This window comes from Belonocnema kinseyi, chromosome 5 (assembly GCF_010883055.1).
Source record: "Belonocnema kinseyi isolate 2016_QV_RU_SX_M_011 chromosome 5, B_treatae_v1, whole genome shotgun sequence".
In the NCBI taxonomy this organism is placed as follows: domain Eukaryota; kingdom Metazoa; phylum Arthropoda; class Insecta; order Hymenoptera; family Cynipidae; genus Belonocnema; species Belonocnema kinseyi.
In genome coordinates, this window is record NC_046661.1 from 90,038,388 (window position 1) to 90,064,188 (window position 25,801).

The 25,801-nt window shown below is 27.5% G+C and overlaps 1 protein-coding gene across 1 annotated transcript in view; it reads right to left on the minus strand.

The window, feature by feature from the left end:
- Positions 1–1,547: 1,547 nt before the first annotated feature.
- Positions 1,548–25,801, minus strand: part of LOC117173281 (peroxidase) — a 149,718-nt gene continuing 125,464 nt past the window's right edge. Inside the window, exons 9-14 of the mRNA XM_033361762.1 lie at positions 22,660–22,807; positions 22,303–22,474; positions 14,227–14,397; positions 11,621–11,819; positions 7,130–7,235; positions 1,548–1,844 (exon numbers count right to left, since the gene is read on the minus strand). Of these exons, the coding sequence (XP_033217653.1) occupies positions 1,751–1,844; positions 7,130–7,235; positions 11,621–11,819; positions 14,227–14,397; positions 22,303–22,474; positions 22,660–22,807 (890 nt within the window). The 3' untranslated portion in view covers positions 1,548–1,750. The remainder of the gene's footprint in view (positions 1,845–7,129; positions 7,236–11,620; positions 11,820–14,226; positions 14,398–22,302; positions 22,475–22,659; positions 22,808–25,801) is intronic.

Below are 25,801 nucleotides of genomic sequence, written 5' to 3' on the forward strand. Positions count from 1 at the left end.
AATAAAAAATAAGTTAGGAAAGGGATAGGAAGTGAAAGAAAGACATTAGGGTTAAAAAGGTAGGGAAATTAAGGAAGGCGTATTCGAGGTTGCGAGGCAAACTAAGGGTGGACAAATTAGGTGTGTTGAGCCATTAGTAGTGGGTAAGCAGAGTAGAGAAAGTATGAAGAAATTAGGGAGGTAGAGGAAGTGTGGGGAAATTTGGGGAAATTGAGGAGATAGTTAAATAAAGAATGAACAAATTAGGAAAAGGAGAGAATGTGATAAAAAGTAACTAAGGGTGATGAGGGTTGGTAAATAAGGGCAAATAAAGAAAGCGGTATAAGGAATCGTGAGGAGTGAATTAGGGTAGGGAAGGTAGGAAAACTTCTTAGCTTGAAGGTAGTGAAAGCAAAGCAAGTGAGTATAAGTGAGGAAGGTAGAGAAAGTGTGGGAAAATGTGAATGATGCGAGGAGATGGTGAAGTAGACAAGAAGTTAGGGAATTGAGACAAATGAGTGAGCAGGGCGTAAAGTAAATAAGAAACAGATTAGGAGAAACCGAGAAAGTGAAAGAAAGTAACTATGGATAATAAGGAAGGAAAAATTAGAGGAAATTAGGGAGGGCGTATTAGAGGTCTTGAGGAGAACTAAGGATGAACAAAGTAGGAGGTGTGCTCGGCAATGGGTAGTGGGTAAGTATGGAAAAATGATAGTGTTAGAGGAAGTGTAGGTGAATTTGGGGGAAGTGAGGAGAGAGTGGAGTAAAGAATGTACAAATTAAGAAAAGGCGATTAAGGAAAATAAATTAACTAAGGGTGATGAAGGTAAGTAATTAAGAGGAAATAAAGAAAGCGGTATTAGGACTCGTGAGGAGTGCATTAGGGTAGGGAAAGTAGGAAAACTTCTTAGGTATGAGGAAAGTAAAAGTATGGAAAGTGAGTATAAATAAGGAAGGTAGAGAAAGTGTGGGAAAATGTGGATAAAGAGAGGTGAGGGTTAAGTAGATAAGAAGTTAGGGAAGTGAAACAAGTAATTGAGCAGAGCGTGAGATATATAAAAAATTAAGAAAGTGAGAGAAAGTTACTACGGGATGATAAGGAAGCGAAAACAAGGGGAAATTAAGGAAGGTGTATTAGAGGTCAAGAGGAGAAATAATGGTAGGGAAAATAGGAGATGCTTTGGGCAATGAAGAGCGTAAAAGTAGTGGAAGGAGGGATCCATTAGGAATTTGAAGGAAATTTCGTCAAATTTGGAGGAAGTTAGGAGAGGATAAAGGAAAAGTGGTCTGCTACGAGAGGAGCGCAAGTAGAAGAAGTTAGAGGAAATAAGTGAGCTAAAGAAAATTTTGGAAGATGTGGAGGATGTGAGCAGAAAGCTGCAGTAGAAGAGGAAAAAGTTGAGGAAGGGATGGGTAGCAAAGTTTAAAATATAGGGAGGGGTAGTAGGGGACGTCAGGCAAAGTACAGAAGGAAAAGTATAGGAGTGGAAGATTTAAAAGACATACTTATGACTAATAGTTGTAAATTATTGCGAATTATTTTGTAAATTACTTATTTTCAGGCGGTATTTTCACAAGAGTGGTATTTTATTTCATAATATAAAAATTGGATGATAATGATGTAGCTAATATGAAGTTTTTACACTTCCGTCAAGTGGATGAACACTAAGAATTGCTCGATAATTATATAACTGTACAATAAAATATTAACTTACAAAATTCACTAAAAATACAAATAATAACATATTTCTTTGATAAACTCTTAATTCTTTTAAAATGGTCGTTGCTGTATATACGATGGCGAATAGTCCTTCCACAAGGACAAGTCGATGGCAGGAATAAGTTCACAACTCATTAGAGGATTTCTGAAAAAATTCATAAATTAATATTTAATTATCTCTTCTTAATAATTATTATTATGAGCGGGAAGCGGATCAGAGCTACTGTGAAGTTAGCTGCAGAACGCAGCAATCAAAAATTACTTTAAACCAAGTAGGTGAGTTTTTAATCAAGTACAGTATTTTTTTACTAAAAAAGATGATTTTTCAACAAAATACATGAATTTTGAACTAAAAAAGATCAATGTTCACGACAAAATGGAATAGTTATATTTTAGGTTCAAAATATTAATTTTTAACCAGAAAAAAAAATTTTCTACTACAATGATAAATCTTCAACATAAAATAATACTTTTCTTCTAAGAAAGTCGAATTTTCAACTAAAAATAAGGTAAATTTTATATTTTGACCCCAGGGAGAAACAGTTAACTTCCTTAGTAAAAAAATTTGTTTTCAACCGATAATGACGAATTTTCAAATGAATAGGTCAATTTCAAACTAAAAAATATTGATTAAAAAAAATTCCACTATAGCTTCGAGAACAAAAAAGATCAATTTTGTCTACAAAAAATGAATTTTTAATAAATTGGTTGAACTTCTAACCAAAAGGATGAACTTTTTATTTCAACAAGATAAATTCTTAACAAAATGTATGAATTTTTAACTAGAAAGTTTAATTTTCTACCCAAAAAATACATTTTTGATGAAAATTATAAGTCTTTACTCTAAAAAGTGAATTTTTAACCATAAAGATAAATTTTAACTAAGAAGATTGTTTTTCTATCTAAATGACGAATTTCCAACGTAAAATAAATAAATTTTCTGTCACAGAAATAAACGTTTAATGAAAATTATTAATGTTTCACCGAAAAAAAAGAATTTTTAACTAAAAAGTTGAATGTCTAACCAAAAGCGTGAATTTTCAGCCAAGAAGAGTAATTTTCTACCATCCAAATACTAATTTTAAACTAAAAAGATGAGCTTTTAAGTCAAAAACTGAAAATCATTTGTATACACAAAAAATGAATTTTCCAGGAAATAGTTTGAATTTTCAACCAAAGAAATAAATTTTTAATGAAGAGAAAAGACGCATTTTCAACTGAAAAAGTATATGAATTTTCAAGAAAATAGTTGAATTTTCAAAATGTTAGTATTAAATCAAACGTGAAATAGTTCAACATTCATTTAAAAAAATGTTCAAACAAACAAGACGTATCTTCAACAAAATAAATCAATTTTTAACCAAAGAAATATATTTCTAATCAAAATAATGAATCTTCCATCCAAGAGAATAAATTTTCAACTACGAACCTTAATCTTTTACCAAAAAATTTGAACTCGGACAAAATAAATATATTTTTAACCAATAAATAATTAAATTTTCTACTAAAAAAATCGGTTCTCAACCAAATGTCATATAATTAAATTTTAATTTTAAAAAAAATTAATTTAAAGTCTACGACGGAGTTTTTAACGAAATATTGTAACCAAGAAGATTAGTTTTGTACCAAAAAACACTGATTTCAACAAAACACAATAATGATAAAAAAAATAGATATTACGTGTTCCACTCGTGTACAATTCTACGATTTTTTTAGACTTCGTAAAAATGTTCTATTGAAAAAATTATTTTAAACACAGAAAACACAAAATGGAATAGTTCTTTTTCAATAGTTCTATTTTCATATATTTCATACAGTTTTGATATGTTTATATTTTATGTCATTTTCTTTCTTATTTTATTCTTTAAAATGTCAAATTAATTGTAAAATTTGTTTTTAAAATTGCGCTTTTCATCCCTTCTGGTTCCGGTTTAACCATAGCCAATCAAAACAGTGGGAAGTTGCGACAGAACTCAAGAGAACTCTACAGAGGATCTCTACGGAACTGTGATTAGGCCAATGGTAGGTGTTGGCGCGCATGCCGGGCACGCGCGACGCTTTGCGATCCCCTCTCATCGGGACACACGTACAGTGTAGCGGAAAGCACTTTTTGTGTTCAAAAATTTGTCTACAAGCCATTTTTTAATGGATTTAAATACTTTTTTCAATGAGCTTCAGAGATTTAGATGTAACAAGTCAGTACAGAAAACTAGATTTGATTAACCAAAAAGTTTTTGCTCGAAAACAAAATCGAAAATATTTTTTTCCTACCTTTTCAGTTGTGTTTTTTTTATCTTTTAATTAACTAAGGAAGATACCTAAATAATGTATTTAGTATCTAGCAATAATTTTCAGTAGGTCAAAATAATTAATTTAATCAAATTAATTAACTAAAGTTAGACTATTTTCCACAAAAATAAACAGCTTTTTTGCAGAATAGTCCCATTGAAAATAGTCCAACTGAATTTTTAAATGAATTTTTTTTAAAGAATCAACATTTCTTATACATTGCCGGAGTATTGTAGTATCTTGGAATAATTTTAAACATGTGAATTAGTGGATCAATATTTTTTATATAATTATTATTATATGTTAATTTGAACAATTCTGCAGCAAGGATTTATTGGTAAGACATTGTTGGTTGATTCTGTGAAAAAACACATTTAAGTGTTTAAATTGTGACATACGAAAACTGTGTGTTGTTTATGAAAACTGTTAAAATAATTCTCGAACATCATTTTTTCTCAATAAATCGTGATTTAGTAGAAATTTCTCTCATATTTTATATGCAATCTATAAATTTCAAATAAATGATCATTACGAATTATGCGAAAATGGCTTATGTTCTTTAATTTTTTTCAAATAAGAAAACAATATTGTTTATTTTGTTGTTAAATAAAAAAATTTGGTTGATCAAACAGAATTTTCTGCACTGACTTCTCATAACTGAATACCTTACAAATATTTAAAACAATTAAAATCCATCAAAAATTGGCTTGTTAACATACTTTTGTCCAGAAAATGTGAATAAGAGCTGAGCTGCGTTCGTCAACCAACTTCACAGTAGCTCTAGCCCGTTACCTGATTATGATCATTTCTTTGATCTTATTTAATATTTTATTCATAACTATATATTATGAAACTTATTATTAATATATTCTTAATCTCAATTTTTTTTTATAATTTCAATTTAAAATTATAGTTTTTTAATGTGCAATTTAAAAACCGTTACATTTTTGAGGCCTTGACACTAAAGTTGTTTTGCTTCAAAAGCATACATTTGAAAATATTTGGTTTAGAATTCCATCATTTTTTGAGGTTTTCAATTTCAAGATACCAGGACAATTTTAATTTTTAATTTCACAAAATTTCAAAATTTGTTATTGAAAGCCTTGAAGTCGGTTTCAAATTTAATAATCTTAGATTTGAATATTCTGAATTATTTGGTGTAAATTTTAGTCAATTTCGAATTATATAATGTTACATATAAATATTTTAGATTGTTTATCGTCAATTTTAAACAAACAAATTTGTATTTTAAAAAAAATTTCAAATTCATGGAATATTAAATTTAAAATTTGATTTCATTTATTTATTTGTATATTATAATACTAATTTTCTGAATAATTTAATGTTAATGAAGAATTAATTTTTATTGAATTCTACTTTTTTTCATAATATCAATTCACAATAAAAATTTAAAACAATAATTTCTCAAATCACAGCCTTAAAAATATTGTTAATTTTAAACTTCTATTAAAAAAAAATTATTAAAACGTTTGAAATCTTGGAATTTTAAATATTGTCATCACTTTAGTAATCCCTTTTTTAATATTTTAAATGCATTTTTTATCTTAGAATAATTTGTTTGATCAATTTTAATGTTAAAATTTAATTTTTATACGCAATTCTGATTTTAAATTTTTAAATGTAAGATTTCGCGAATTCAAAAGTTTCCAGTTTTAATTTATTTATTTTTAAACGTTTTCAATTCCTTTTTTAATCGCTTTGAATTTTATAGGACTATATTTTCAAAATTCCAATATGAAATTATTGAATTCTGAAAGTTTGTGGATTCTTCAATTTCGATGTTCTTCAATTTAAAAAAACTATTTTATTTTGAATACATTTAATTAGAAATCATACAATTTTCACGCATTTCTAATAACTAAATTTTTTAATTTAAAAAGCTTTTATTAAGAAATTTTTTAATTTGAATTTCTTTGAATTTGAAATGTATTCATATTTTTAATATTCTAATATTATATTTTTCATTTTTAATATGTTAAAATTATCCTATTTTTCACATTTTAATCTGAAGTCGTAGAATTTCTAGAATCTTCTAATTGAAACAAATGTATAATTTTGAATGTTTTTAATTGAATATTATACAATTGGAACTCATTTCTAATAAATCAAAATTATAATCTGTAATTTTTAAATTTTGAGAGCTTCTAATTTGAAATTATTTAATTTCAAACGATTTTCTTTAGAAATGATACAAGTTTTAGTTTTTTCATTTAATTTAAAATATTGTCCTTTTTTCAAAAATTTACCTTCTCTGAAGTATCGGCAAATGACATTTTCAATTTCATTCTTAAAAAAGTTACCAAATTACAAAAGTATCTGGATACTTTTAATAATATAATTAACTGTAAAATACTTTTATTAATTAGTAATTAGTGAAATTCATTAGAATAATTCAAATGCATTAATATTTCACATCAATTGTATCTTCAATTGATTCACATGTCTTTCAATAAAATAAATGTCATCTTATATTGTTTAGGTTGAAAATTTTATTTAAAAAATATTTATATAATTAAATTTTTTTGTTTTTTGTTTTTTCATTATAATAATATGCACTTTTTTGTACAAAAATGAATTAAATCGAGTATAAAGTGATTGCAATTCCATAAAAAAAAACGAAATGTGAAAAATATATATATTTTTTTATTTTAAACGCTTTTAATTCAAATCATTTATTACTTGAAAAATGTTTCAACCTTAATATTTCTAAATTTCTTACAAAATGGATTTTTAATTGTTAATACTTTCAATATGAGGAAATCAGAACCTAAACTTTTCTCATATTTAAAATGATTCGACAGTTAGTCATTAAATTTGATCAGTAAAATAAAACTTGATTATTTTTATGTTATTTAAAAAAATATAAATGTTTTTGTACAACATTTTTTTAATTTAGCATAAAGTCATTATAATTCCATGAAAAAGATCTTTTTTTCATGTCAAACGCTTTCAATCGAAAATTATGAACCGTTTATGAACGTTTTCAACTTGAAATAATTAATTATTTTCTTTAAAATGTTTGTTTAATTATTTAAAAATCTGTTTGATAATGAACTATTGAATTTTCCTTATTTTTATTTAATTATTCCTAGTTAATTAAGAAAGTGAAAAAAAACTTACGTTTCGGAGATTTGTTCGAATCCTCTGGGCTGCATTGTTTGTACATTGTCTCCATTGTCACAGAACAATCTCGATACTGTTACTTTGCGAATCTCGTTCAGTTGTTCTAAAAAATGATAAAATTCACAGTTTTAAAAATTTTTGTTGGGAGCAAGTAAATGAAGCATCGGGTCAAAGAACCTTGTATTAACAGAGATTTTCACTCACTGAAATCTCAGTTCATACTTTTATTTTTTATTTTGAAAATTGGTCCAAGGTAGCATTGAAATCGGATTTTGAATTTCTATTACAATTGTTTGTAATTATATTCGAAATAGTGCTCAATATTAACTTTGCAGTATTAATTTTTTTTTAATGTGGACATTAAAATGATTACTTGAGACAAATGATTTTTGAAAAACAAAATAAAAAAACCTGCATCTGCTTGGATTTTGACCGGGAACGTGACTAGCATTCCCCGTTGAAATCGTATCTAAATCTAGTTTTTTTTAAATTTCTAATTAAGAGAAATTTAAAAACTCAAAAGTAAAAATTTTTAATGGTAATTTGAGTTTATGCTATCAAATTTGGTTGACAGTAAAATAAAATTTATTACGATTAATATAAATTAATATTGTAATACTTGTGTAAGGTTTTATCACTAACCTAGGTACTTGAAAATCATAATAATGATGATTTGAAAATAAAAGTAAATGGCACAGTGGGCCAAAAAGCACAAGCTTTGGCTCTCAAAAGACCAAAATTTATCTAATTTGTAGGATTTGTCGAGTTTTAAAATGAAATTTTTATTTATTTCCGACAATGTCGCTTAAGGGTGTTGGTTAAATCCGCCTTTAAATTATATTTTTTTTACAGGTACGGCACTGACTCAATATATATTTTTTCCGAAGGATTTGCGAATGAAAGAAAGAAAAATTGCCGAATATTCAAGATTTTGTGAGATCCTCGGATCAATGAAATGTTGAAAAATCAATAAAGTTGTTGAGGAAATGATTATTTTCACGACAAATATGAATACAAGACACAGGGTATGTCAGATCCTGTCGTCTGCTACCCGCTGATTTCTATCTTTCGCAAAATTCATATTTGTCCTGAAAATAATCATTTCCTCAACAAATTTTTTGATTTTTTTAAATATAAAAAAATTTAAAGTTGGATTTAACCAACATCCTTAAAATGAAATAACTACATTACCAAAAATAAATTAATAATAATGAATTACTGCACTGACAAATGTTGTACGATACATTTTTTTAATAACTTAAAGAATAGATGAACTGCAATGACTAACTAATTATTGAATACAAATAATCAGATCATATTTATACTATTAAAACTAATATTGTGTGCTTAAAACTGAAACACCTTATTACCTTTTGACTGACATTTTGAAACATTTAAAATGCTAAATGAAAGAAAAAATATCTTCTTTTCTGAAGTCGGAATTAATAACGTTTTTTGCATGGAAATCAGTCTTTTTTCATCTATTACTCAAAAATTCTAATTTAGCCTCAAGAAATACACTTTGGATGTATTTTCTAATCACTATTTATCATAAATATTAAATACACGATAAAGAAATTGAGCTGTGACAGGGATATTATTCCTTATTATTGCTAAAAATTTAGCTGAAAACGAACGAAGGAATTAAGAAAGATCCCTGGATCAGCGAAAATGAATATCCTTGACCATTTTCCATTTACCATTATTATCGTATAGTCACAACCCTGATACCCGTGTAGAAATGCAAATGGGGAACTAGTCTGTTTCTTGACCATTCGACCCTACTTAAAGTCGGGGGTTAGTTGAGTCATCTGACTAGCCCCCGACCAGTAGCGTCACGGTAGATTAGTCTGGAGCTAGTCAGGTGCCCCGACTCACCCTAGTCGGGGCCTGATCGGGTACTAGTAGGGGTCATATGATAATACATCCGCGTGGAATATTGACCAAACTCCCCAAAATTTGTGGAACAATCCCTAAAAGTTTGTCAAAATACTTATTATTTACGGAAATCTCCATAAACTTTTTTGAAATATTATAAGTGCTCAAATTTACCCAAGATTTAATAGGAAACATATCCTACGCTTAAAAATACATAAATTTATGTAACTAAAATTACCCAAAATTTGTGGAATAATAATTTAAAAAAAAAACTTCAGCTGGAATGCAGCAATGGAAGAGCTTCGCTCTGAAGGAACCGCCATGTTGATCACGGTAGTTTCTGCTCCAGGTAATTATGCTTCGTTACGTGTGGACTGCTATCTTAAACACTCGACGCGTCATTTCTGTTGCGCAAATTTAATAAACAAATGCATTATTCGAGTACTTAACGACGAAAAAATTCGTTTTTTTCAAAGTTATACCTTCTATTTGGGAACTCCATCATAAGTTTAGCAACATCCTTTACTATTTGGAAAATTTTTTTTATTTTTAAACAAAAAATTGACAAACAAAGCATTATTCGGGAATCAGATGACGAAAAATTCGTTTTTTTCGATGACAGCCCTTTCAATTAGGAACTTCATGTTAATTTCCGCAACATTCATAATTAGTTTATAAATTTTATGATTTTTCAAATAAATTTTATAAACAAGTGCATTATTTGGCCATTTGTCGATGGAAAAACTCATTTATTTCCAATACCAGTCCTTTTAATTGGGAACTTTACGATAATTTCAGTAACATTCATAATTACTTGATTACTTTTCTGTTTTTGTCAAACAACTGTAAGTACTGAATGAAAAAAATTGCATTCTGAAATTAGAAGGACTGACTGAAAAAGAACGAGTTTTTACGTCGACAAATGCCGAAATGATGCATTTTTTTATTAATCCTATTCAACAAAAAAAATATAATTTATCAATAAATTATGAATTTTTCTGAAATTATCATAAGGTTCCTAATTTTTAAAAATTGACTTCGAAAAAAAATGAATTTTTCTGAAGACAAATGCCTGAATAATGCATTTGTTTATAATATTAACAATATCTATATCTATATGCAATATAAATCTCTGAAACGTTAGCGATTACAACAATTTTCCTATTATTGACGAGCACCAGGAACGTCTAAAAGAAAAACGAGTCAATTTTTTCGTCATATTTTTTTATTTATAAAAAAATGGAAAAACTTAATTAAAAATCAGGCTCGACAACTTTCTTTGAAATTTGATCAGCTTTAAAAAAACATCAAAATCGGTTCACAGGTTCAGCCGGAATCGTATTTTGAAGCTAAAAATGTCCTTTTTCTCGAATAAAAAATATATTTCCTAAAAATTTCAAAACAGTATTCACACGTGATAGAAAATAAAAAAAGCGACCGTGCTATATTAAAAAAGACACAATATTTTGAATTAGGGCTCGTTTGCTATTACTAAAAGAATTATATACAATAAATTTGTTTTAAATCTTGAGATAAAGGTCTGAAACTTTGAAAATTCTCAACAAAGTAATATCTTGGAAGAAAAAAGTACGGCTTTTCTTAATCAAATTTTATTTAGGACAATTTCAAGTCAACAAAAATGTTGACTCAGAAAAAACTCGTTTTTCAATGAAAAGTTAGTTTAAGGTCTCTATAAGATTATCTTATTCGACTATGCATACTTCTGTCGGTTTTAAATTTCAATCCTGTCTTAAGCAATGTTTATGAATATCTATCTCAACAGACGTCTTAGTAAAGATCGAATTTTTAAGTTTTTCTTAAGATGGCGGTCTGTGAATCTAAACGCTGCCTTAAGCTAATGCTTAAGGAGGACTGAAGGAATTATCGGAAGAGCGCCGGTGCATTGTGGGAGCAGCGAAATAAAATGGCGACGGCCTAATCGGGAGCAGTGACAGTTCAGATTTACTTTAGACAGTTAAACGCTTTTTACCACTTAAAATGTTCGCGAATGTTAATATAAAATAGGGTTTATGATGCGGTAATAATAATTTACAATTGTTTCGATTGTAGGCGATAACTATATTAAAATATCAAGAAACGCGATAAAAACAACAAACTTGACCTCCAAGTGCATTATACGGATTTCAGGGTGATTCATTTTCGCGATACCAGACGAAAGATTGGCTAGTGAAAGTAAAAATATTTCTATAACAACTAAATTTTTTTCTAATCTAAAGATAATAACATTATATATAGTCTGTCGAAAATAATAAACTCTTCAACTTAGCAATTTTGTCTAAAGTAACTAAATGTTTAACTCTTCTAACTAAACGTTTTACCTAATCTAAGCGGAAACTTTCTTTTAGTTTAATATTTTCTCGATTCACTCGTTCACATCAAGAATTTGTTTCCGTCTGAGAATAGTTGCATAATTCAAAATCAGCGCACTAACGGCGACCAATCAGGTTGTTTGTGCGACGCAAGCGCAATTTTTAGAAGGTCCCAAGATTGGGGACACTCGACCAAAAAACCCAAAATTCGTAATTTTGAAAAACCCACTGTGTGATGCTTCAAATATGGAACGTAAATCTGGAATAATTTTGTACTTACCAAGAGTAAAAGCTATTTCGGGATCACCGCTTTCATACCAGAAGCGATCTCCTACTCTCGTCCTGAAGAACTGTTCAGTTAATATGCAAAGGAAAGTTGGTCCAGCCAAAGATCCTGGAACGTGCTGTTCCAGAATTCCACCTACGGTTAAATCGACATCATCTACACTCTCGTACATTTGCGATAATCTTTGAACATTCTGAAACCAAAAAAGGGAATTTACAATAAATTATCCAAAAATATCCAACCAAGAAGATAGATTATCAACAAAACACATTAATTTTAAAGACAATTGTTGAATTCTAGAACTAAAAGGAGATCCTATCAACAAATCACTTGAATTTTCCCCAAAAGTAGATTTCAAAAGTTAAAAAATATGATTATTTAACAAAATTTAATTTTCTACCAAATAGTAACATTTTGAAACATATTGTTTAATTTTTAGCCAAAAAGTTTATTTGTCTACACAAAATTATTTGAATTTTCAGCCACAAAATTAATTGTGAACCAAATGGTGTAATTTTCTACCAATCTGTTTAACTTTCTACACAAAAATACAAATTTCCTTCAAAACAGTTGAATTTTCGATTCAAAAATATAAATTTCAAACCACGAAAATTGAGTTACAATCAAATAGTTTGATTTTTAACTAAAGTGAGCAATCTTCAGCCAAGAAGCAAAAGATAAATTTTCATCTGGAAAATTTAAGTTTTCAACAAAAATGGTGTAATTACACTTTTAGTTTAAATTGTCAATTTTTAACCAAAAAGATGAATTTTCCAAACAAAATAATAATATTGTACGAAGAGAGACGATTTTTTAACAGAATACATAGCTTCTTAAAAAATATATATTGTATTTTGAGTTGAACTTCAAGCCAAAAATATGATTTTATTATTATGTTAATCAAAAAAGTTCAGTTGCAATTAAATAGGTTAGTTTTTAACTAAAATGATCAATCTTTATCCGAAAAAAAGGAACTTCAGCAAACGGTTGAATTTTATAACATACTAGTTAAACATTTAACTGAAAAAGATTAGTTCTCATCTCAAAACAATAAGTTTTCAACAAAAATGTTATTCACACTTTTAAAATAAACTTTTAATTTAAAAGATGAATTTTCCACTAATTGAATTGGACAAAAAAAGCGAATTTTTAACAAACTAGTTGCATCCATAGCCAAAAATACGATTTTTAATCAAAATAGTGAAGTTCTTAAAGTAAAAACTCAAGTGTCTTTAAAAAAAGTTGACTTTTAAGCAGTGAAAATTTAATTTTCTATTTGAAAAATCCATTTTTAATAAAAAAGGTGAATTTTAAACCAAATCGCTAATTTTAAAGTATATAAGATCAATTTTCAACTAAATAGATAAATTTTTCACCAGAAAAAATTAATATTTGATCAAGAGAAATTAGTTCTCAACAGAATACATGGCTCTTCAACAAATATGTTCTATTTTGAGTTGAATTTTTCAATAAACAGTTTATTTTTCAGCCGAATATTTACTTTTTATACCAAAATAGTTAAATTTTCAACAAAATATATGATTTTTTAACAAAAAAGTTAATTTTCTACCAAACATTTAAACTGTAAAAGCCAAACGGAGATTTTTTCGAAACAGTTGTTCAAGTAGTTCAACTTTAAACTAATTAATTATTTTTTGAAGCAAAAAATATCAATTTTAACGAAACATCAGTGGTTGATATATTAATAAAAAAATTCATTTAAAATCCAGAATAATGGCATTCAATTTTTTTAAATACAAATTTTCAAAGAGATAATTTATTCCGTGAAAAAACAATTGCGTTTCTAGATAAAAAGGATCAATTTTCAACCACAAGGATCAATTTTTCACACAAAAAAATGAAAAAAATGTAAGCAGAGTAGTCGAGTTTTCAACCAGAAAATATCAATTTTTAATTAAAAGTATCATCTGACATACAGAAATAGGATACACACATTTCTAGTTTTAAAAAAAAATTATGTACTATTTTTTTTTGTTACATAAATTTTCAGCAAAAAAATTTCAACATTAAACCAAACAGTTCAATTTGCGATAAAAATTAAGAGTTTTTTCTTATAAAAAAGATTAATTTTCCACAAAGCAAATGATTTTTTAGCAAATGAGTTGAATTTTAAAGTACGAAATACCAATTTTCATTCAAAAATGAAATAAGTCAATCTTCAGATGAAAAAATTAATTTTTAACTGAAAATTAAACAAATTTTGAACAAAAGCGGTAAATTGTTTACCAGAGAAATAAATCTTCCATCAAGAAACTGAGTTTTTGACCAGATATTTCGACTTTCAATCACGTAGTCAATTTTTTGACAAAAAATATTATTTTTAAACAAAATAATAACATTTTCAATAAAATTTTTAATTTTCTAACGAAGCATAACTTGTAACCAAAGTAGTTGAACTCCGAATAAATAAATTCATTTTTAAACTTTTCAACCAAAAAAATTTAACCTTTGAACAAGTATAGTTGGGTCTTCTTAATTCAGTTCAAATTTAGGCAAGAAAAAGAGAAAAGGTGGAAGTTTCTCGATACCAGGAAAAAATAAGAGTTCCTTAAAAAAGTTATAAATATTTTTGACCTTACTTCAGGAGAAATGTAGTCGAGGAAATCGTTCCAGGCTGTTGCCGTTGGAAGTCCGCAATAACCGCGGAATTTGTTGTAAGATGCAAGAGCATGGTCTCGGCTTCTTTGAATATCAGTAGCTCGAAGATCTCCTCCCAGTGCATTCATGCCTCGGAATAAGTAGTTTGTTACCTGAAAAAATTATTAATAATAATATAACCAATTAATTGTCTTTCAAAACTTTTTCAATACGGTAAATCCACAAGTTTATTAGCATACGCCAAATGTGGCATGACGTCTACTAATATCTTATGACTAATATGACTATCGATATTTTATAAAAAAATTTTCCCACTTGAAGCAGCATTAAATTAATCATCTTGCATGGAAATGCTTTATTGTTGATTTTCTAGTTATTATTTTGCACTACAGACTAAAATTGTTGAATTTAAAAGTCGTAATGCGAGATTTTTAAATTAATTTTTTTAACGACTTATTTCCATTATATTTACTTTTAAATGTCTCAATTTCTGAGCAAAGTTTTTAATTCTTTAATTTGTAGTGCATCAACTTGAATCCTAAACGTTATGATAAATTATAAGGTGTTTAGTAGCAAAGCCCCTGAGCATATAATTTCTGTGATGTTCATATATAAGAAGGCATCCACTTTTAGGGGCTGCATCATTACGCATGCGTGACATCTCCCACCCCCGCAAGATACTATGTGCTAGGATGCGACTACCAGTTATCATGGCGCATGCGCAGTATCTCTGCAAGCGAAAGTTGGGGGTCACTGCATTCCATGATCTAAGAATACACGGTCTAGCCATCAGCTCCCCCAATTTCGTTCCTAATCGCACTCCATCACTTCTAGCCATCTTGGTTACCATAGCAACCGTTAGCGTCGCTGTCTTAACTCAAAAGATTTAAAATAATCAATTATGGCTACATTGTAAATCAATGTCAATACCTGTGAAAGTTCTCAATATTCAAATAAGGTGCAAGAAGCCGGCACTGCTGACGCTATCCATTTGTAAAAGCGCAACGTGTTAAGATTAACTTTGTGAAAATTGTAGTGGTGTTTCTATTGGAAATACAAATTTTAAAGTGAATCTAACGTGTCCATACGGAGCGGATAAATATTTTCGTGTAAGCTAAAGTTGCACTATTTGCATTATACATATTGGTAAGTGTACTTTATTAAGTGTACAAGGTAGCTGTCATTATAAACATAACCTATTAAGTTAATTTCCACATTTTTAATAAATGAACAAAACTGTGTTACAATGATGCAGATAAATTTTTGAATGGGAAACAAAAGTTGTTAACGTCTTTTGTTGTTGTTAAAACATGAAGAAGGTACGTATACACATCTCTTTTTTCAGACGTTTTGCCGTGGAAAGTATAATACTCGTAGAAAAATGTTATTTTAGTTTGTTTTTACAAACTATTTTATATTGTGCGAAATACATTTATAAATAGTTCTTCACGCGATATTTTGCTAAAAAAGGAAGGGCACAATTAAAAATAGAAAGTCACGAAAAGCTTTAGTTAAAGAGTAGACTAATTATTATTACAGGTATAGGCTTAATGGTATGATGATTTCACGTTTATTCCTCTTGTAAAATTAATTCCATTTCATGTTATTATTATTTATAATATTATGCAAAGTTTTATTTTTTAGCATATCACAGTACCTAAAGAAATATATGTATAGGATGTGGAATGTCCACAGGTTATAGCTATATAGATATAAACGATAATTGGATCTGAAATGGGTTTATTGATTTGAAGTAAATTTAACTATCATTTCGGTTACATTGCGAACGTAATAATAATTTCTTTAAATTATTGTAATTCGGGGAACCACGGTATCAAAAATGAAAAATGCCTCTTTTTTAATAATTATTTTTTTTTCTCCTGCTCTCAAAATTAGAATTCTACTATTATATTTTTCGTTCCGCATTCATCTCCAGTGATTAAAAATTTAATTATGCTGTTGCAACTTCAAATATATTCTTAAAAAATTCATCTTTTTGGGTCAAAAAATAACTTTTTGGAATTTCATATTTGTGTGATAAAAATTCAACGTTTTTTGTAAAAATTCGCCTTTTCGGCTTGAATATCTTAAAATTTAGTTGAAATTATTTTTTTTTTTCTTCACGGCAAATCTGTTTTAATTGAAAATTTGTCTTTGTGTTTCAGAATTCATCTGATTTGGTTAAAAATCCACCTTTTTTGCTGAAATTTGATCTGATTCGACTATTATTCGCTATTTTAAATGAATGTTTTCTGGTCGATTTAGAATGTGTTATTTAATTTTAAATAAGAGTTTTTTGGATAAAAATTCAACTATCTAGTTGAAAATTAACTAATTTGTTAAACTTTCATTTTTATTGTTGTTAAAAATTTAACTCCTAGGTTGAAAATGTGTTCTCTGGTTAAAAATAAATTTTTTGAACTAACCATTTAACTATTCTATTTTTGATTGAATTCAACTTTTTATTTTAAATTGAAATCTTTTTATGATGAAAATTGAAATATGTGGTTGAAAGAGGTGAACCAATTGGTTAGACATTTATTATTTTCATTCAATTTTTGTAATTTTCTTACCTGATTTAAGAAGTAATACTTCTCGGCTTAAGCGTTTCTTAATAATTAAAATGGAGAACATTTTTTAAGTAAAATACTAGCGCCATCCTGCCCGGTAATAAGCGTTGAATTCAGAAAAATTAAGAATTTGTATTCCTATGAATACGCAATTTTTCCTCTGTCTAATAATCCCCCAATTGGAACAGAAAAAGTGGAAATCCTATTCCTCTCAATCGACTTGGTAAAATTTAACGAAAGCATTTGTTTAACTTATGTTTTATTATTAAATCTTTTGATAACTTATAAAATCAAAAATTTTCAAACTTACATTAATTTACATTTTACTAATTCATTTAAAAGTCTTAAAAAATGCATCAAAGAAATCTATTTAAATGTGTGAATTAAACTAATTTTAGCTCTAGAGAGGCGGAGTTGAATTAATTAGAATTAAATTTTCAAAACTTATATTCCGCATAAAGGAATTAAAACAATTTATTACACATACTTTTTGAACTTATTAGAAGTAATTAAATAATCTTAATATATGAACACTCTTGGGGAATAGAAGACATTTCTGTGACGTTATCTTTCGGTACAATTAGAAGGAATTAAATATATTGAAAACACGTTCTCTTTTGAGGAAAAATCGCGCGTTCAAAATAATAGAGTAATCTGCACTTTTACGCTGAAATCTTAGAGTTCTCAATATTTTGAAATATAATTTTGAAGCTTTCCAAGGATGTTTAAATTATTTCAAAAGAAAATAACAGAATTTATAATTTAAGAAGTGTTCAGTTAAAATTTTTTCAATTTTTCAATATTTCATGTTTCTAGCTGAAAATTCCTTAAAATTATATAATTTGAAAGCTTTAAAGTTCATTGATTGATTTTTTTTTATTTAGAGCATTGAAAATGATAATGTGGATGTATACTTTGTCATATAGAAAAATGTTAGTACCTTCAATTTTCTACTCGTAAATTATTGGGCATTTGAATACAACATTTTTTAATTAAAAACCTTTAAATTTCAATTTTAAAAGTTCAAAATTTAACCATTCTACTTTAAATGCTTTCATTTGCAGCTCAGTTCTTATTACCTCAAGTGGAAAATTGTTTAGCTTTAGTGTTCCATTTTTTAAATTTCATTGGCCGTGCAAAATGTTTACGAACCGGAAAAAACCGGGAAATGACTGGAAATTTATTTCGTCGATTAAAACGGCCACCCTGAAAAAGATGAGTTTTCAAACGGAACAGTTTAAATGCAGATTCTGAACTTTTTCTCAATTATTCACTTCCTATCGTGAAATCTTCTTTCTGAATTGGTTTCATAATCTGAACATGTGACTTTGTGTACCCTGAAAGGGTTCTTTTGTTCTTATTTAGTGCTTATGTATATACGAAATATGGAAACTTCTATTATCATAATACAGGATAAGATATCGATATTTTGCGTTTATTTGTTTCTGCTTTCAGCCCGAAAACAATATTCTTTTTTCTCCTTATGTCGATGATACCATACTTCATTTCATTCACGTTATAAGCTACAATTCCTCAGGTGCATTGAGAGGTTATGTTATCCATATTTCTAAGTATTTCTTCTATATTACAAGTTAGATGTTATATATTTGTTTATACTTTAGATTACGCAACTCTAAAATTGCATTATTTTCAAACTAATTTAATTTATTTATAAACTATATAATTTCTTTATCTTTTACTTATAATCTTCGCTCATTGCATTTACTTCGTTTCAAATATACTTCATTCTCGCGCGCTCACTTTTATCCAATATGGCTAGAAGTGGTGGAGTTGCTCCTTATTGGTTGACTTTTTTTTAGTTGCGTGTGGCTAGACCGTGTATTCTTAGATCATGCTGCAATCCATTCGATCGCCAGCGGCGACTTAGTGAGGTCGCATTGAAAGTGCTTTCGAGGCAAGCCGAGGGGTTTACCCCTGCCGCCAATCACTCGAAGCACTGTCTCGTATATAAGTGGGCAGGCTAGAAGGTTTACCTTCGAAGCCAAGTCCGTAATTTACGATACGTTGCACCACGAGTCGTTTCCCTGGCATTTCGATGGAATTGTGAGCTTTACGTAAATATATCACTTTTTATGTGGAAAGGTTAAACTTAGTTATCTTAAGGAAGTTAGATAAAAGAAAGGAACAGTTTTTTTAATAAAAATAGAAAGTATTTTATAAAGTTTAGTGTTTGGCACTTTTTGTTTATTATTTCAAGGAATTAAATATAGAAGAAAGGTATATAGAGCAAAAATAGAATGTAGTGCGTGTGTGAATTGATAGTAAATGTTCAGTTTTATAGAAGTTAAGAAGAATGTAGATTGAGAGATATCGTGAAAGTGATGAGTGAACATTATTATTGTGAAAAAGACATTTTTTTAGAGAAAGAGTTTAATTAACTAGATGAAATATAGTGTTTCGTATAGTTAGGGCTAGATATTAGCAAATAAAAACAAGAATTTTTATGTGAAAGTACAACCATTTAATTATTTATTTCTACTCATAAGGGATCATCGATTATTTATATTAAAAATAAAGACAATTTTCGACTTGAAACAGCATTAATTTATTACCCTTGCATGAAAATGCTTTATCGTTGATTTTCAATTTAATTATTTTGCACTTAAGGTTTAACTGATCCAATTAATAAACAGCGAAAAGGGCTATTTTTGTTTAATGTCTCGAAACTATTGTTGGGAAATGATTTTTTTCGGTTAAAAATAAAAAGTCAAAAATACAGGTTAACGATAAATCCAATAGCTTATCCATTCATTTAAAAAGGTTACTTTGCAGCTTTCAAGATGCCACTAGGTGTGAAAAAAAAACCAAAAGATTTTAATTTTGCAAGAATTAAAAAAATCTGAAGAAAGCTGAATTTTGAAAGATTTCAAGATGATAATAAAAAATTCTTTAGGGATATGGAAAAATATTCAATATTTTTCAATTAAAAAGTAAATTGGAAGAGAACATGGAAAAAAATTTCAAATGTCTCGAAGCCGTAATTCTGTCATTTTAAAGAATGCTTACATTTTTCAAGATTACAATATTTCACGAATAATTCAAGTCAGTTAAAGACTTATTTAGACAAGTTTTAGAATCTTTAAAAATAATTATAAAGTTGAAAAGATTAATAAAAATTGGTAACAAAATTCATATGTTTAAAAATTTTGTAATTTAAATTAAGAAGCTTTTTAAACATTTTGAAAAGTTTCAAGGGAATTAAAAAATGTTCTTAAGATTTATAGTATTTTAATGATATTCTTTTTTTTTTTATTTTAAGATTACCTAAAATAATTTCAATTTTGAAGATATGAGTGTTAAAAAGTTTTAATATTCTACTTCTTGGTGACTAAAAAATGTTTCACTTTTTAATTAAGTTTTACTAATTTCAGTTCGAAAATGATGTGAATTTAAAAAGTTTTTATTTTGGATTATTCGATTTTTAGCAATTTTCATTTTATTTAAAGACAATTTTAATTCCTTTAAATTTAAAATGACCTAATTTTCAAATTTGCCATATAAAATATAACATTTTAAACAAGTCTTTGTGAAATCTTTCAGGCCTATCCGAAATCTTGGCGAAATATTTTTAATCTTTGTGGAATCTTGAAAAAACACATTAAAATTTTTTGAAAAATATAAAAATATTTGGGACATCATTAATCTCTTTGTAAAAACTTTTAAATGTATCGAACATTTTTTAAATCTTTCTGAAATATTTTTCAATACGCGGAATATTTTTTATATATTGGGTAATATTTAATATTGGGTAATATTTTGGAAATCATTGCAATCTTCTAAATCTATCCGAAATCTTTAAAATAATTAGAGACTTATTGAAATCATTGCGCAACTATTGAAATCTGCAGTATTTTTTTTTTTTAATTTTGCGAAACCTTTGAAGAAATGTCATTAAAATCTTTCGTAATATTTAAGAAATTATTGAAATCTGTTTGCACTATTTGAAATTAATCTGAAACCTTTGTAAAATGTTTGAAGTCTTTGTGAAATCTTTTAGGTATATCCAAAATATTTTTAATCTTTCAACCAAATATTTGGTTATATTTTTTAACATTAAAATCTTTGGGAAATCATTAAAGTATTTGTAAAACTTTTGAATCTTTTCGAAATCTTTGGGATAGAATTAAATTTTTTGGATAATCTTTCAAAAGTATGTGAAATCTGCGAAATATTTCAAATATTTGAAAAATCATTGAAATTTTGATGAAATCATTGTAAAATCTTTTTTAAATCTTTATGAATTCTTTACCAATCTTTCCAAAATATTTTTTTAATATTTTTTAATATTTGTAAAGTTCTTGGAATCTTTGAGAACTGGTTGAAGTCTTGGTAAAATCCTAAAAATCGATCTGAAATCTTTGTGAAATCATTAAAATCTTTATGGAATCTTTGGTAAACTATTGCAATTTTCATCAAATGTTCGTAAAATTTATTCAATTTATCTGAAATTTTTGCGAAACAATAAGCTAGACAATGTATGAAGTACAAAAAAACTAGAATTGTTTTCCACTTTTCTTTTAAAAAGGCGCCAGTAAATGATAATTAATTGTTTAAATAATTGCAAACTGTCTTTCACACTAAATATTTCTATTTTTGATACTTTCAACATTCTTTAATTGTGTAACTAGTTCCGGGAGATAATAACTTTTTACGAATACAAAGAAAAAAATTGCTTGAACCAATGAAAATTATTTAAATAATTACGAAATTTGTTAAAGAAGAAATAATTATTTTCATTAAATTTGTAGGAACAGGGTTTTCCCAAAATTTTGATTCTTAAGATCATAGAAAAGCTAATTTTTTCAGATGTCTGATTTTTAGCACAACAACTACCTTAATTATTTAAGTTAGATTCTTGCATAGTATAATATTACGCAGGAAAGTCAAAACCAAAATTCCATTTTTTGACGATTTTTCTGCTTTTTATAAATAAAACAAATTTTTATAAATATATAAACGCATCGGCTTTTTATTTATGAAGAAATAATAAGTCAACCACCACAAAAATGATTTTTCAAATAGTATTATTATTTTAAGTAAATGATTTTCGTTCTTTTCCCAATACTTCGAAAAATTAATTTAAAGAAAAAAGCTATCTTACACAGGAGGCAAAAACTGCAAATGTCTGTTTTATTTCAAAAAAATATATTCACAAAAAGGAAAGAGATTATTTAAAACGTAATTTTCTCTAGTGTTTATTTAATAATTGCTAAAAACTAAACAGGCGAAGCAAAGTTAAATATTTTATTAAAAAACCGTAACTTTTTAGCACTTATCCGAGAAAAGATAGTTATAAATAATATTAAATTGTTTGAACAACTTTTTTGTTAACTTCGAGAGAAAAAAATCCAACGCGTTTTTGAACCACCCAACTGTTCAGCGTAAATGTGTAAATGGTCGAATGGAACAGGTCAAAGAAAATCAATAAAAAATTTTTTTTAATTTATTATCTACATTTTTGCTTACCTCTTTATCAAAGAATTGATCAGCAGCTTCTTCAGGTTGAGTTCCAAGTCCTCTAGTCAAATCAGCAAAGTTGTTGTTTTGTTCAAGAACAGTCGGATTGTTAAAGTGGTCGCTCAGTCTCAAAGATCTGAACGGATTGTATGCATAAGTGAATCTGGGTTCATTCACCAAACTGAAAAATTAAAAGGTAAATTAAGATTGATGAGCAGATTGATCCAATTATCTATATCATACAACCCTAAAGTTTCAAAAAATGTAACAATATTTTTAATTAATTTAATTTATTTATTACTTTATCTTAATTTGTTCTAATGAAAAAACTTAAACTGGATAATCTAAAAGAGATTTTCTACTTACTCTAAATTACCAGCAATCAGTGAATGGAAGGATCGGAAAGCTGCAGTTGAAAACTCATTCAGAACACTAGGATTTACGGAATAATCGTAATCGTTGACATAGTCCTTAGTGTTGTATAAGATTTTGTAGCGATAAGCATTTTCAAGGCCTGAGAAAATAAAAGAGAATATTACTGGAAGCTACAAACATAATTGAAGTTTTGACCGTGGAGAAACAACTTCCACAAATTTGGTCCAGAGAATTTTGTCCAGAAACAGTAACTATTAACAACAACAAAAATTTCTAACGAATACAGTGAAACCCTTGAATAGCCCTCCCTTCTATAGCCCTTCCGAGAATTTACTCTGCGCCACTGGTAGGCGTAACAGGAGCTGCGCGGGGTGCGCGTGGTCTGCGGTTGTCATTCAGGCGAGTTCTCAGAGGCGAAAAAACAAAAACGGAGCAGGCTATAATCTTAGATTTTAAAGTTGGATTTTTTGGATAAATAAATAGGATTGAAGTTGGCTTTTTAACGAGAAAGTAATCATTTTTCAACAAAGTAGTTGAGCCCTAAACCAAAGGGCTGAATTTTCAACGAAACGGTGACTTTTCAACCAAACAAGATATTTTTTACCACAATTGTTTAATTTTCGACAAAACTTTGTACCGAAAAAGACTAATTTTTAACAAAATACACGAATTTTAAACCATGTAATTAAATTTTTAACGAAAAGGGATAAATTTTCAATCTTAAATAGAATATTTAAATTTTTATTTGAATAAATTAATTCTAAGCCCCCCTCCTCCCCATAAAAAAGAATTTTTTAAAGAATAATATGAATTTTCAAGCAAAGAGATTAATTTTATACAAGAGAAGATTACTTTATAACAAAATGCATCTAATTTCAACCATATAGATACAAGTTGCTTATGTTTTACAATATTAAATAGAATAATTCATTTTTCGGTTATAAAAATTAATTTTGAAACCCAAGAAAAGATGATTTTTCAAAAACATAATTAAATTTTCTGAAAAAATGCTTAAATTTCAACAACAATGACAAATTTTTAACCATAAGTAAAATTCTAAACTAAAAAAGTCACATTGTTAATAGAAAATGAAAGAATTAAATTTTCAGTGGGAAAAAATAATTTTAAATTCAACAAAAAGCTATTTTCTTTGAAAAAATCGTCCTATCTTCACAAAAAGTGTTCAATTCTTAACCAGAATGATAAATTTTATGAACCAGACGATAAGTTTCCGGCAAAGAAGATGAACTTCTAACGAAAAAACACGAATTTTTAATTGTACATTCAACTAAAAAAGATTAAATTACAATCTTAAATGTTAAAATAGTTTAGTTATAAAAACAAAAAATGAATTTCATAAGTAAAAATTTTTATTTTCTATTAGAAACACAAAATTTCAACACAATAGTTGAATTTTCAAACAAAAAGAGGAATTTTCCACAAATTAGTTGACTTCCATAAAAGGATACTTTTAAACAAAATTCTTAAAATTTTAACAAAGCAGATTCAGTGTTAGACAAATAGTTGTATTTTCAACCAAAGCATGCATTTTTAATGAAGAAGATAATTTTTAACAGATTTTTGTTCACAAAATATAGAAATTTTCAAATTAAAAGATGCATTTTTAACTAAAATTAGGAATCATAAACGAGAAAAATTAATTTTTAAGAATGTGGTTGAGCTTTCGATCAGGTAGCAGAATTTTCAACTAAAAAAGATAACTTTTTTCCTATAAATAAAATAGTTTAATTTTATGTTAAAAACTTAATTATGAACAAAAACACGCATTTTTAACAATACAATTACATTTTAGCAAAAAAAAGAAGAATTTTTAACAAAATAGTTGAATTTGTAACAAAAAATGCCTTTTTTAAATGTTGAATTTACTATAAAGTAGATTAATTGCTGTAAAGATAATTGAATTTAAAACAGTAACAGGAATTTTCAACTTAAAAATATCAATTTATAAGGAAAAATGAAAAATTAAATTTTCAGGTGAAAAAAAGTAACTTTCAACTGCAAAAAAAATTTTAACAAACCTGTTAAAAACTATTTGGATTACCTATCAAAATCACTCTTTAATACCTGTATTATCCTGGATTACACAATACTTATATGGATTAGCTAAATTACTTTGAATTATCTGCAAAGCTATTAGATTAACCTGGTTTATACGTGCATTATAAGTGGATTACTCTGAGTTATATGGATTACGAATAGCCTACCATGGATTATACATGGATTACTCCGATTTTTAGACAGATTACTCTCAATTTCAAGTAAATTTTCTCAGATTAAGCGTGAATCATTTCGGATTACAAATGTATCTCTTTTATATATTGGATTACATAAATTACTTTGCATAATTTTCTCTAGAAGTGAAATACGCTAAACAAACTTTAGATTACAATCAATTGTAAGAATACACTAAGTTAATAAAAAAATGCTTTAAAATGGATTACTGTGGATAACTGTGGATTAGATGTAACCTTCTGTGGGTTAGAACTGGATTACTCTCGATTGAAAGTGGACTACTCCAAGATATTTGAATTACTCTGATTTACTCCAAATACTTTGGAGTACACTAGATTACAAATAGATTACTTGGATTACATAAATTACTTTAAGTAATGCGCTTCACTAGTAGTTTATATCGGATTACAAGTAGCCTACTTCAAGTTAGAAGACGATGACTTTTACAATTAGAAGTGGATTTCATCGGATCTCAAGTGAATTACTCTGAATTTAAAGTCTATTACCACAGATTACAAGTGGATTACTTTGTAAGATTAGGAATGCTCGAAATTACTTCAGCAGATGAATATTAGAATTACTCCGGAATATGGGTACAACTCCAAATTACTTGCATTACTCCAGATTACACAGGATTACAAGTTTATAACTTGGATTACATGAATCACAACGAATGATCTGCTTCACGATTGGATTACTCTAGATTAATTCGACTTAAACGGCGTCACTATCGATTAAAAAAGGATCACTCTAAATTACAAGTGGATTACCCCGGATTACGAGTGGATAACCACCGGTTACCAGTGGATTACTTTTTAATATTAGTATTGCTCAGAATTAGTTTAAATATCCCAATTTACTCTAGATTGAAATTGGATTA